The sequence below is a fragment of the Penicillium digitatum genome, chromosome 4 (genome assembly GCF_016767815.1).
Source record: "Penicillium digitatum chromosome 4, complete sequence".
Lineage (NCBI taxonomy): Eukaryota > Fungi > Ascomycota > Eurotiomycetes > Eurotiales > Aspergillaceae > Penicillium > Penicillium digitatum.
The window spans coordinates 220,696-233,333 of record NC_089387.1 but is presented as its reverse complement, the minus strand read 5'-3'; the positions used below and the strand labels follow the sequence as shown (position 1 = coordinate 233,333).

General features: G+C 50.6%; 6 protein-coding genes across 6 annotated transcripts; 3 read left to right on the top strand and 3 right to left on the bottom strand.

The window, feature by feature from the left end:
• Positions 1-111: 111 nt before the first annotated feature.
• Positions 112-1,050, top strand: Pdw03_0085 (Reticulocyte-binding protein 2 like a; the record flags this gene model as incomplete). Its single annotated transcript, XM_014674861.1, has 1 exon — positions 112-1,050. The coding sequence occupies one exon, from the start codon at positions 112-114 to the stop codon at positions 1,048-1,050; it is 939 nt and encodes a 312-aa protein (XP_014530347.1).
• A 320-nt stretch (positions 1,051-1,370) lies between these two features.
• Pdw03_0084 (Lectin family integral membrane protein, putative) lies at positions 1,371-2,695 on the bottom strand (the record flags this gene model as incomplete). The annotated part of the gene is made up of 6 exons (XM_014674860.1): positions 1,371-1,814; positions 1,868-2,128; positions 2,191-2,272; positions 2,344-2,414; positions 2,517-2,540; positions 2,600-2,695. 6 exons carry the CDS (start codon positions 2,693-2,695, stop codon positions 1,371-1,373), a joined length of 978 nt encoding a protein of 325 aa, XP_014530346.1.
• A 368-nt stretch (positions 2,696-3,063) lies between these two features.
• Pdw03_0083 (Mitochondrial inner membrane translocase complex, Tim8/9/10/13-zinc finger-like) lies at positions 3,064-3,480 on the top strand (the record flags this gene model as incomplete). Its single annotated transcript, XM_014674859.1, has 2 exons — positions 3,064-3,186; positions 3,241-3,480. The coding sequence occupies 2 exons, from the start codon at positions 3,064-3,066 to the stop codon at positions 3,478-3,480; spliced, it is 363 nt and encodes a 120-aa protein (XP_014530345.1).
• A 382-nt stretch (positions 3,481-3,862) lies between these two features.
• Positions 3,863-5,200, bottom strand: Pdw03_0082 (CAMP-dependent protein kinase PKAC catalytic subunit; the record flags this gene model as incomplete). Its single annotated transcript, XM_014674858.1, has 4 exons — positions 3,863-3,890; positions 3,940-4,314; positions 4,362-4,615; positions 4,682-5,200. The coding sequence occupies 4 exons, from the start codon at positions 5,198-5,200 to the stop codon at positions 3,863-3,865; spliced, it is 1,176 nt and encodes a 391-aa protein (XP_014530344.1).
• A 746-nt stretch (positions 5,201-5,946) lies between these two features.
• Pdw03_0081 (Mitotic checkpoint protein PRCC, C-terminal) lies at positions 5,947-7,149 on the top strand (the record flags this gene model as incomplete). Its single annotated transcript, XM_014674857.1, has 1 exon — positions 5,947-7,149. The coding sequence occupies one exon, from the start codon at positions 5,947-5,949 to the stop codon at positions 7,147-7,149; it is 1,203 nt and encodes a 400-aa protein (XP_014530343.1).
• Positions 7,150-8,348: 1,199 nt separating this feature from the next.
• Positions 8,349-11,033, bottom strand: Pdw03_0080 (Stress activated MAP kinase interacting protein, putative; the record flags this gene model as incomplete). The annotated part of the gene is made up of 3 exons (XM_014674856.1): positions 8,349-10,401; positions 10,452-10,931; positions 11,011-11,033. 3 exons carry the CDS (start codon positions 11,031-11,033, stop codon positions 8,349-8,351), a joined length of 2,556 nt encoding a protein of 851 aa, XP_014530342.1.
• Positions 11,034-12,638: the final 1,605 nt, after the last annotated feature.

The window sequence follows — 12,638 nt, the reverse complement described above, 5'->3', positions numbered from 1 at the left end:
CTCCGTTGCTTTGGCTCATTTGCTTTCTTGACCACTTGGTGCTTCACTCAACAACACCAAAAACAATGAGATCCGATTAGAGCTGCTCCATCGACTGAAGCAAATCTGAAGATGGAATACTCCAAATCCATCCCGACTGAGGAGTCAGGGGCATCCCACAGCTCCAACTCTCCAAACGAACACACCCGCGCAGGTCACAGCCGGGCATTTCGTTTCAAAGATGGCAGTCGTCCCCATCGAAAACGAACACACCGTCATAGATCACGGACAAGAGACGACGAATCCTCCAAGAGGCGCCATCGCGAGGAGAAGCGACCCGACCCTACAGTTGAAAATCCCTTCGGTTCAACCAGAGACACCTTCCGAGAATCTCTCTTCGATGCTCTCGGCGACGACGAAGGCGCAGCATACTGGGAATCCGTCTACGGGCAACCTATACATAATTACCGCGTGCCCGATGTTCAACGGGGCCCGGAAGGCGAGCTGGAACAAATGACCGAGGACGAATACGTTGATTACGTCCGTCGACGGATGTGGGAGCGGACACGGGAAGGTATGCTGGCTGAGCAGGAGCGTCTGCGTGCTGAGCGGCAGCAGAAAAGGAAAGAGGAGGCTCGGAGGAATGCGCAGGCTGGGAGGGAGGAGTTCGAACGTGCAATGGATGACAGTCTGCGGCGAGGCGCAGAGCGCAAGAGAGCCAAGATTGAGTGGGGTACGCCCTGGGCTGAGTATTTGGAACGGTGGGAGAACATCGGGAAGGCTGCGGAGGGGTCTGCTCCCAAGCCATTACGCAATCTGATTTTCTGGCCTGTTCGCTCTGGGAAGAGAGGCGATGTTCGCCCCCAGGCTGTTGAGGAGTTCATGCGTCATGTTCCGGCACCTGCCGAGTTGATTGGTACGCTTAAGGTGGAGCGCATTCGTTGGCATCCTGATAAGATCCAGCATCGGTATGGCGCATTGGGCATTGATGATGTTGTTATGCGCGGTGTCACAGAGGTTTTCCAGATTGTGGACCGCTTGTGGAATGAGGAGAGAGAACGGCAGAAGTGATGAGGTAGGAGCTTACATTGGGCGGCATTCTTGATTTGTTACTTGTACTATTTATACCCATGATACCCTAAACATCCTATTGCATCTCAGAGCTTTTTTTTTTGATCATGACTTTATTTTACTTCAGAAATGAAGATGAAAGATAACAAGAACTGGAGTAAGAGCTGAACGGTAAATCAGAGCAATAAGAGTTTCAAACGGGCTATGTATGCAAGAACCATTTCATCAAAAAGAAGCTGGGAAACCCCAGAGACCAACTTGAATCGCACAGAAACAAGGCTTAAGTTCTGTGCCTTGCCAAATGTCCATACAACATGAATTTAGAAACGCGATGACCGGGCCTTGGTCCGGTAGACCGTCCAGCCAAAGTAACCACCAACGATCACGGCGAAGAACAGGATGGTCTTGAAGAAGAACCAAGACCAGCTGCTCTTCTCCCCGACAGGCTTGGGGGAGGAGCGAACACGTCCCTGGGGCCGGTCTTCCGTCGTCTTGTCTTTGTTGTTATTGTTACGGTTAGGGGAGTATAGATTATCGACCTTGAGGGAGATGATGTCGTGGTTGTCGCTCAGCTCGCCGGTCTCGGCGGAGAGGCCCAAGTATGTGACGGAGGGGATGGCGATGTTGGATTTCTCAGCAGAAAGATTGAAGCACTCGATCCAGACATCTTCACTCTTGTACTGCAGCTCCAGGACCAGGGATTTGTCCTGGAAGTAGGTAAGGCGGGCTTTGGTGGGGACGGGGGCACCGCGGAGACCCCGAGCCTGTAGACAATTAGATATATATCCAAGGTAGCGACGAATCATTGTTTACTCACAGAGCAACCGGCCAGCTCATTCGCTTTGCCATCATGCGCCTGGTCGTAGGTGGTCTGCCCATCGCCCATCATGGCCATGACGTAAGGGAACGACACACCGGGGCGGTTGTTCTTATAAGTGTCGAAGAAAATACCAAGACCCTCGAATCTGTCTGCTGAACCGAAGACTGGGCCCTGCGTGGCGCGCTCCTTGGTGAGCCAGAGCGCAAATCCATCACCATGCAAGTTGCCGGAGCCGTGGATTTCGAATTCGAGCTCAATCTAGCAGGTGATATACGTGAGATTTTGGCTCATGTTCTGATTCGCGGGGACCGTGTATTTACCTGCCAATTGGTTGCGGTTAGAGGCACGCGGGAGGAGATCCATCCTTGCTGCGATGGCCGGTCAGACGTGAGGCGGACGTATCTGAACACCAAGACGAACGTCAGCACTGGCGCTCATGAGAATTTCCCTCTGAATATCTGGAACATCCTTACTTGTCAGCGCGGATTACTGTATCCCCTCCGAAGTCGAACCAGCGGCTTTGGAAATCCGAATCGAGGTATGGCTGTCAATGGCGGTCAATACTATTGTTCCTCCTCAGGGCACGAGCTATGCGCAGCTTGTTTTCGGAAGTCGTAGAAAAGCTGGGCTCGGAATATAATCATACCGGAGAGAGGCTGTGGGTGCGAAGCTAACAGACGTCCAAAGTCAGTACCGCGGCATGAAGTCAAGTCAACATCGAGCACATACGGGGATGCTTTTGATATTTGGGTCGTCGTAGGCATTCGCAGGCAAGGCAACTAGGCCCGCGAAGCAGAGGAGCGAGGAAAGAGACAGAAGACGCATTGTAGATTTATGAAAGGGCTCAATGGAGGGGGAGCTCAGAATGTTTCAAGGATAGACGGGAGGTGGGATGGACGGGAAACGGTGTCACCAGGACCCGAAAACCCAGCGAGCAGAAAAGAAGAGAAGAGGCCGTGAGAATTTTGAGGAAAGGCAATAACAAAGAGTGATCATGCGAAGTTCTTGAGACACGGAGACAAGGAGGTGAAGTATACAGCTTGTTATGCTAAGGTGTCCACATCGAAAGTGGCGCAGTTGGAACACCAGCCACAGTCCTGCCCTCAGATCCTGAAGCCCGCCGACTTTCTTCGATTCGATCCAATTCAACCACATCGCATCCACAACTATTCCCCCTATTTCACTTTCTCATAATGTCGTCGCTGTTCGGTTCCGGCTCCGCCGCTCCCATTCAGACCTCCGAAGAGATCAAGGCAGCTGTCATGCGCCAGCTCCAGCAGGAGGCCGCCATGTCGAACGCCCGGTCCCTGATCGGAGTACGTCACCACCCTTGACATCCAAGTCCGGCAACGAACTGACAATAGGTCCAGAAAATTAACAAGCATTGCTTCAAAGCCTGCGTCCCCACTCCCGGTACCTCGCTCTCGGCCAAGGAGAACACCTGCCTGTCTAGCTGCATGGAGAAGTACATCGCCATGTGGAACACCACAAGTAAGACCTACATCGCCCGTGTCGGCGTGGAAACCAAGCGTATGGGTGGTCAGGATGCTGCTGCCATTGCCTCCATGGCTACCGGCATGCCCGAGGGCGGCAGCGGAATCCTGGGCTAAACTCAATCAATCATCGAACCGGAAGAAAGCAAGGAAGATGAAGGACGAAGCAAGAAGCAAAAGACACGCACCTCTGTGAATGAACTACTGTACGATAGAAGCGGCCTGGTAGCCCGTGTATAAAATGGGCGTGGCCTTAAGTGGTTGGGGAGATTAGGAAGAGAACAGGGTTCACGGCGAATCCATTTTTACATCGAGCAGGCAATTTAAAAGGGAAAAAACACAAAAGTTCGTTTGTAGTTGCTGAGAAAATTGGTGTGCATATAGAAAAGTATGGATTTTCATATATTGGCTCCTAGGTTTTCACGACTCCTCCCGGGGTCAATCAGTTCCGGCCCTCCCCCAGAGGACTTTTCGTCGCGTCATAAATCATACAAGCACCTTAGAAGTCGGGGAAAAGGTGGCCATATCTGGAACGAGTTAGTCAGGTACGTGGGTGGCAGAGAAAGAAGTACATACGGGTCTTCTCCTTCTTGGCCATAGTGCTCTGTTTCTTCCGGATACTTGTCGTATTGGCTTGCATCGCCTTGTCCACCGCGGATGGGTGGGATATACGGCGCGTCAATATCCTTACGAGCTAGTCGGTCCCAAGTGACCTCGGCGAACCAGGCATGATTCTTGACATCACTCGGGCCACCGTGCAAGTTGCCGAGGCGCTTGGTGAGGTCGGATGTGATCAACTGAGAGAGCAGATCAACGGCGTCGGCGTGCAAGTATGGAGGATACTTGACTTTGCCGCGCAGGATATTCTCATAGATCTTGACTGGAGACCCGCTGTCCCAGAAGGGAGTGAATCCACACAGCATTTCAAAGATTAGGATTCCCAATGACCACCTTAGGACAGTCAGAACAATTGGACGAAAGGAATGAAGCAGACTTACCAGTCAACTGATTTGTTATATCCCTTGGAAGAGACGACCTCGGGTGCCAGGTAGTCGGGAGTACCACAGAGTGTCCAAGTAATATCCGGCACGTCTTTGGCAAATCCAAAATCCGTGATCTTCAGATGACCATGACGGTCCAGCAGAAGGTTTTCGGGCTTCAAATCACGATAGATTATCTGGTGTGAGTGCAAATACTCCAGCGCTAGGGTGACCTCCGCGGCATAGAATTTGGCCACGGGGTTCGGGAATCGCTAATGACAGATGAGTTCTTTGTTTCACATACACAAGACCGAAGAAAGTGGTTGTGGATCACTCACTTGTGACTTGCGCAGGAGACTGAACAATTCGCCTCCCTCCACAAAGTCCATGACCATGTAGAGGTTTCGGGAATCCTGCCAAGTTCCCCACAATGTAATGAGGAATGGATGGCGGACACGATTTAACATGCGGCGCTCGTCATTTGTGTGCTCGATTTGCTTCATCTTGACCACCTGGGCCTTCTTCAACACTTTCATCGCATAGAAGCGATGATTGTGGTTAGACTGCACCAGGTGGACACGACCGAAGCTCCCCGTTCCCAAGGTGCGCTGAAGCTCGAAGTCCTCCTGAGAGTACTTCCCCTTTGTAACACGCTCCTGTTTGGGCTGCTCCTGGTTTATGATGTTGTCGATACTGGCGGCATTTTCGTGTGTACCCGTACCCGTGTGCTGGGGCGAAGCGTGTGAAGCGGGTTGCATGGATGCGCGTGAACCGTCGTGGTTCTGTGTATCTGACTTCCCTAGATCTTGCGAATCCTTCGTTCGCCTCTTCTTCAGTAAACCTCCTAGACTCGGCATGGAGAAAAGATTAGACAGGCTTTGGGGCCATTGGGGGGGGGATGGGGGGAAAGAAAGCTGGAATGGGAGGTCCGGATTAAGTGGGGAGGGGCAGCGGCCAGAATGACGCATTGATCTTTCATTAGCATTTTACACTTGAACCCTTGAACCCTTGAACCCTTTCGATGAAGCTAATCTGTCTAATTGGGAGACTGTAATTCGGTCTAATCGCTTGATTTGATCGGTGCTAGAATCCCATTCATCTGAATTTATGATCGCGTATTTTTCCCTATTATTCCAAGATTTCTTCGAGTCCCTCCTATTTTCTATCTACAGACATCCATCAACTACGATGAACATCAGAGATCAACCTTAGGGGTCAATTCAGATGGTTCAAATTTTTTTTTAAATATGAATATATGAATATCTATGAACACCATTGTCCAATGTATGATCCTATTAACCTCTAGAGAAGCGGAGAACCCGGGAAGCGATGACGTTACAAAGTGATGCGATCATCCCTGCTGTTTCAAGTAAGTTTTAGTTTGTGTTTTCGGACATTTTTCTCTTCGGTCCATTCCATCCCGTCCCCTAGTCCACTACGCAATGTCTTCTCCTTTTCCCTTCGAGATTCGATTGAAGTGCTTATGTAATTTTGGTTGGTGCCTGAAGGATCGGGCATACATAATTTGATTCAAGTGATTCAAATGTCAACTCCGATCTCCCAAGTTACAAGGAAACTACAACCCCAACATAAATTTCCCACCATGGTGTTAGTAGGCTACTCTGACTCCGAAGGCTCAGACGCCGAGACAAATACTACACCCGCACCCCAGATTAGCAAGACCAAAACGGTCGGCTCCAAAACTGGGTTTCAAATCGACCGCAGCAACTCGGGTAAGATCCGTGTCGCGATTCCAGAAATCAAATCTGAGCACCCATCCGGCGAAGAGACTGAAGATGGCCCGCGTAAAAAAGCTCGGTTGGGTGGAGGAGGAGGCCTTTCGGGATTCAACGCGTTCCTTCCAGCGCCGAAACGAACACTTGAAACGAAAGCACCAGTGGCGACAACACGAAAGGTGTTTAGTCTCAAAACAGGAGCGGGCCCTGGGTTTGATCGCACAGCTGATGCGGAGATGAAGAACGATAACGCATTTGAAGATCTAGCGGGAGAGGCGGAGGGCACCACATCTACACCTGGCAGCTCAAAAGCCGATACTGGATCAAATGCCTTGGTGAAGACTAGAGAAACCCCAGCGGAGATCAAATTACAAGGGAATCCAATGATGTTCAGACCTTTATCCGTCGGCCGGCCTCAAAAGAAGAGGAAGACCGCCAAGATCACCGAGCAACCAACACCTTCCTCATCGACAGCGCCAAAGCCTGCTCAACCTCTAAAGCAAGCCCTTACCCCTGTCCCTGCAGCTGCAGCTGCAGCTGCAGCTCCACCACCAAAGCCCAAAATCAGTCTCTTCTCTCTATCTACGGACGAGGTCACTTTCCAGCCAGCCCCGGCACCTGGGCCATCGGGAACCTATCAGCCGCTGGTATACAACGCCGAAGGCGAAGAAGTATCAGAAGCTGATCCAGTACTCGCCGAACCCGTACCTATCGCCATGGAGCGTTCAACTGCAGCAGTATCAACCAACCCAACATCATCCTTGGACCGCATTGCCAACGATCTGAACTTGTCCAAGGCCGACCGACGTCAGCTCTTCGGTCGGAATGTCATGCCATCGCAGTCACAGGTGCGTACCTTCAACACAGACGAGGAGTACGCGTCAAACCAGATTTTGGCACAAGGCGAGCTGGCCGGAGCACAGCACAACCCTGTGCGCGCTATTGCGCCGGGCAAGCATACCCTCCAGCAATTGCTCAACGTTGCAAGCTCACAGAAGGAGGCATTGGAGGAAAGCTTTGCAACGGGTCGGAGAAACAAGAAGGAAGCTGGATCCAAGTACGGATGGTAGTTTCAGCATATATGAGGGCATTCTGGGGGTGCATTTTTGTCAAGCGAATTAGCATTGAGATACCATACCATTTTGTTCAAAAATTACATAGGTGAAATTTGAACAAACAAGAAATTAATCAGCTGAAGCCCATCAACAATTGATGTTAAACGTGAGTCCGGACATAGTGGCATTGGGAATTTTTTGAGTGAAGCACTATGCTACTGAACGAGAATTTACTTGAAAAGGTATATCTGTTGGTTTTAAAATCCGATGAAAGTCTTAAATGGACCCCATCTTTCATGCGCATTTTTCCTTTTCAAAAAAAAAAAATTACAATGGCAAAGCCGTGGATCATCAACTTCGTCATTTTTCTATTTGGCGAATTGTATGACGTAGAAATACACAACAGCTTTTAACCACTTTTTATCAGTGAAATTGCTTCCAGTGTTCCTCGGAGATCTCAGAGCTTCGACCACTCGTGCCCGATTACCCTATACCGTGAAGTGATATTCAAAGTCTTAAGAGTAAGTATCAGTTTCTTCAAGACTGAAGATAGTCGACGAAAGAAGAAAGATGATGAAGGCCACAAAAGTTGTGTAGTCCATGCCATTTGTTTGCCATACTTCACCCCTTAAACTTTGCGTATAACCCACAGGGCTATTTATTGTTACTTGCTTATCGTCATTGTTACCATCTAGGGTGAAGTTTGGTAGACATGAGTAGCCTTGCATTCATATCTATCTTGAAAAGTCGAGTGGCACATTTTCCACATGTTTTTTTTGGGGGGGCTTATATTCTGTGTGTTGCGGCTAACACTAGCGAGGATGGAACATGTCCAAAAGGATCGCCAAGGGAGATGACTAAAACGACATGACAAGGACTTCTCTTGTAGAGTATCCATACAGCATGGATCTCAACCTTAGAAGTCTCGATTGAGATAAGGTTATATAGCAAGTGGGCCACTTCAAGTGGGTCTGGATTCACGTGAGACAAGATATTGTTGAAATGCGCACTACCTCACCTGGGGAGCCATCTGAACTTCTCAAACATACCCGCTTGATTGATCAACTTTGAAATCCAAAAGGTGACTCCAGAGCTGGATTGAATGTTGAAAGTTCATTGAAAGCTGCAATATGCCTGTATAACAAACGCATTTTCCCACCCCGAAATCTAAGCCCCCGCCCCAAACGCAATTCCATGTCTGGAAGGGCAGAGACTCAAATGCGATAATGTGCCATATTCTTCTTGATCTCGTCCACAATTTCCATTGCCTCACTGGTACTTCTTGCCTCAAAGTCATAGCGCTTCTGCTCGGTGGCATCATTACCGCGCACAATCATCACCCGGAAGCTCTTGGGGTGCCGTCGGCTGACCTTGGATCCAATCACGTCGCTGAAGCTGATTGATCGGGTCTTACCACCGGACGCTGTTTTGCCAGTATCACCGGGCACGATGTGCATGTAATCATTTTCAAACGTGAGGATCCGATGGTTAGATGCTGTGAAAGACATGGGTTGTTTGCGGAACACGTGGTACCGGCGGTAATATCCGCCTAGGTGGTCTTGTTTCTGGGAAGATGAAGGCAACATGCGCTGAGCGCCCTTCTTGGCATCCTTTTTGCTCTTCTTGGAGGTTGTCGGGTCGGCGGTTTCTACCATCAAAGGCGCGTTTGGTGATGAGCTGCCTGGTGAGGTTCCGAGTGCTAGGGGACCGCCACCGAAGCGGCGACGCACCAGATCAAGTTCTGTGATATTGCCCAATGCCTCGACTGTGCGGTCAAGTGGTGCAATCGTGTTCGACCCCATCACCTTCAAGAGGTAGTTGCCCTTATCCTGGCCCCATCGTTTACATACCGAGTCCAGGATCTCGGCTATATAGCTATCGGTAAATGTGTTGATGGTCATGACATGTGCAGCAGCCTCCATATTGACGAAGCGAATCTTCAACGTCTTGGAAACCCCAAGACGGGGAGTTGCATGCGAGATAGGTACCACGGGGCGATCAGCAGGAGTAAGGGTGCTGTGGTTAAGCGCAGACGAGAACGGCTGGCCTAGGATGGGGTTTGCTCGAGCTGGTGTGGTGTGAGGGGTCTGTTTCTGTGCAGCGGGTTGAGTCCCTGGTACTGCAAGACTCGCCGGTTGATCCGCCTCTTCCGACCCAACGCTTGAACTGAATTGTGGATATAGCCGTTCATTCTCCTCAAACTCCGTTTCCGATGCTTCAACCAGTGCGAATTCATCGTACGGTTTGCCCCTTGACCGTCCTCGGGACTTGGCAGATTGATTATTGTTTGAGGTGAAATCCGACATTGGAAGTGTCCGCCCAAGCGCTGGGAAGTCATATTCGACTTCACCATCATCGACCATCCGTAGCGTCCATCGGTTCACGGTCAGATTTTCGCGATTGATTGGTGGACCACGAGCGTCCGCGGAGTATTTCCATAGGGCAAGGCCAATCGTTTCAGCAACGGTCACCTGAGCGGGCTGTTCTGCAAGCTTAGACTCGCGTGTAAGTGGCAGATCCAGCGGGTCTTCGGGGTTGCTTGAAAAAGGAACGTAGATCTTCAAGTACAGCGAGTCCTCTTGACCTCGCCCAGAGAGCACCACGAATTTGTCCACTGGATTGCTTGGCGCTCGCTTCCGAGATGTCAGCTGGCTGGTTAGCAAACTGACCGGCTGTACCATGCTGATGGGCCGTGGCGGGGGAAGATCTTGGAGTGCAGGAGCCGGAGTGCGATGCTTGCGCGGTGAGTTGTTCTGCGGCCCTGTGCCAGAAGATAAATTGTTCATCATAGCCACGGGCGATGACAAATTCAAACCGCCAGGCACGCCTGCCAGCAGCAAAGAGCCAGACCCAGCCGTATTGTCAAAATCAGAAGAAATTGCAGACCCAACAGACTCAGCACCGGAGTCCTCGTCCTCATCCTCTTCGTGGAGTTCTCCGAGGGCTAGGCTCTCTGCGCCTCGACTGCCAGTTCGCTCGCGCCGGTGGCGCGAATATTCGACGACCTGATCAGTCGCGGAGAATTGAACTTGTCCTTGTTTGTAGCCTCTAAGGTCGGTTTCGTTATCCGTCGACACATCACTGCTAGTAGTCGTATCTCGACGGGGGCGTGGCTTTACTTGGCGGTATTGATTTGCAAGGTTTTGTGTTGGCGCAGATGTGATCATGACTTCTGGCTGCTCCGTCTGTTCTCCCGAGCGCATTGGAGAAGAGTCAGCTCGATCTCGGCGGATGGGCATTTTGTCGAATTTGATCTGATCAACAGCACTGTTCTTTGTCAGACAGGGAAGTATAATACCCCACAATAATTCACAAACCTGCCAACGTTGTCTCCATCCTCGTCGCTGTCATCACTTAGGTCGCTGCTATCGTCATCCTCTGCCTCCACTTGTCTCTGTACCTCTTGTTGCCTTTCCCGTCGTGTTTTCTTCTTTCCGCCGCGAGTGTGATTTCGCCGCACGGTCATGTCCGTTTGGCTCTTGCCGGTCACCATGCCACCATCATCCTCGCCGTCTTCCAGGCCGAGGCCTTGCAATTCATGGCGCTGGGGTTTTGCATTTCGTTCCGCTAGTCTGTAGTATTCGGATGAAACATTCGCTGTTGTCGGAATCGGTGGGGAATAAGAACGCTTCAGGTGGGAGGAGTTGTGTGTGTTGGGGTACGCGGCGGCGGTTGACCAGCCCGCCGCGCGGAAGCCAGGTGTATTCAGAATAGAGTCATTGACGTTGATAAGTCGGTCCCCGATTCCATCTTTGATCGTTGAGAGATATGAGGAGCGTAATTGCCAGATTGTGAAGCTATACTCGGGTTAGTGCTTGGACACCTTTCCGTGACAACCTGAGGGGTGGCCGGTCTGCATTTCCGGGCGTGACTTACTCTTCGTTATGAAGAAGAGACATCTTACTGGCTTTCACTGAAACATATGCCTATAGTAACCTAGGTGTGTGCTGTGCAGTAGCGACTGAGGTCTGGATGATCACAGCAACTCGAGCTAAGAGCGCATGCTCGGGGGAACAAAGAGAGGGATGAAAACGAACGAGAGGAGCTCATACAGGACCAGCCTGGAAAAACAGATCAAAAAGATAAAGATGTCAAGAAAGGAGTGAAGAGAGGGAAAGGAGAGTTGGATGCCAGAAGCAAGAAGAGGGAAATTCGGTGTTCTCCGCAGATCATTCCCCCGCCAAGGGGGTCCCCTGCCAATTCTCAACTACATCAATGTGCATGCAACACTTGACGAATCAGTTATTGCTGCACAGGTGGCTATGCTCTCGATGTCGAGAAAAACCATATAGTAAACTACTATATGCAACTCCACCTAAATGACACCCAAGGAAGGGTAGCTTGTGTAAAATTGTATCATTCGTTGAGGAAGCAAAGTGAGCTAACTGAGCTAGAATATATTGTGCAAGACCGAGGGGATTGTGCTCCAGGATCAGCCGAACTAGAGGCCTTGTAGGCTCCAGATGGCGCGTGAGATCTCTTCCAAATGAGCAAGCGAGATTGTGATGTCGTGCTCGGGGTTGACTGACGACAAAGCAAGTCCTCAAACCCGATGACCAAAGCTCTTGGTGGGCTAATGTGGATCACTGTGCCTGGCCTATTCAGTTCATGGGATGTCATGATTGACTGTCGTATAGTTAGTTGGCACGTAACGAGATGGCTGGCGCCCAAAGAAGTTCGCATCCAGAGCCACCGTTTCAAACGTGATCATCGGGATTTCGCGGCTGACGGAAATGATAACCGCAAGCTTCACATTGCCCTTCGAGTTTTTGGGCCACCATTCTGCGTCTGCGATCAGCTTTGCATACGCCTCGGACACACCAACTTCAACTACGACGGTCGGCTATTTTTTATCGCGTCCTGGAGCAGGTTGCATAGGGACCCACGACTCGTCGGGCTCCTTAATCACATCTTCCGAGTGGAACACGAAGAAAGCTTCTCCGCAATTTGGGGTGGCACAATAGTAAAAAAAGGTATTTCGCCACCTTCACATGAAGTCGCCGGTGTTCTCTTGTCATTCTCAGGATAATGCTTTCTGATGACCCGATGGCCTTGAATGTGTCAAGGGGCAGTGCCTCGAAGCACTTGGTATCGGGGGAGTTCGAGACATCGGACATGGCTGGATGTCGGCTCGCAGAGACCGGTATGGAACCAACGTAGACAGAAAGTACGTACATTCCGGTGTATCAAACTAGTCTTGGCAAGGTTCGTATAAGGTTTCGAGGATTGAGTCATCCTTACTTTGTTGATCGGATGAAAGTTAGAGATGCTGGCACACCGTGCCTGGCAAGAGACGATGGCGGCAGTGGGTGTTCCTTTCAGTGATGGAGAGGGGGGAAGGGGAGTATATTAGGGAAAGAGAGGTCAGATGAGGGAGGTGCCTAGGTGACATCTCCTGCCTAGTGAAATAAGGAAGGAACAGGAGACCCCACGAGAAGTCCCTCCCAAGAGAGAAGGAGTTTTCTGCACGGGAGTTTAGACGCTGCGTGTCCGGGGAATCTATA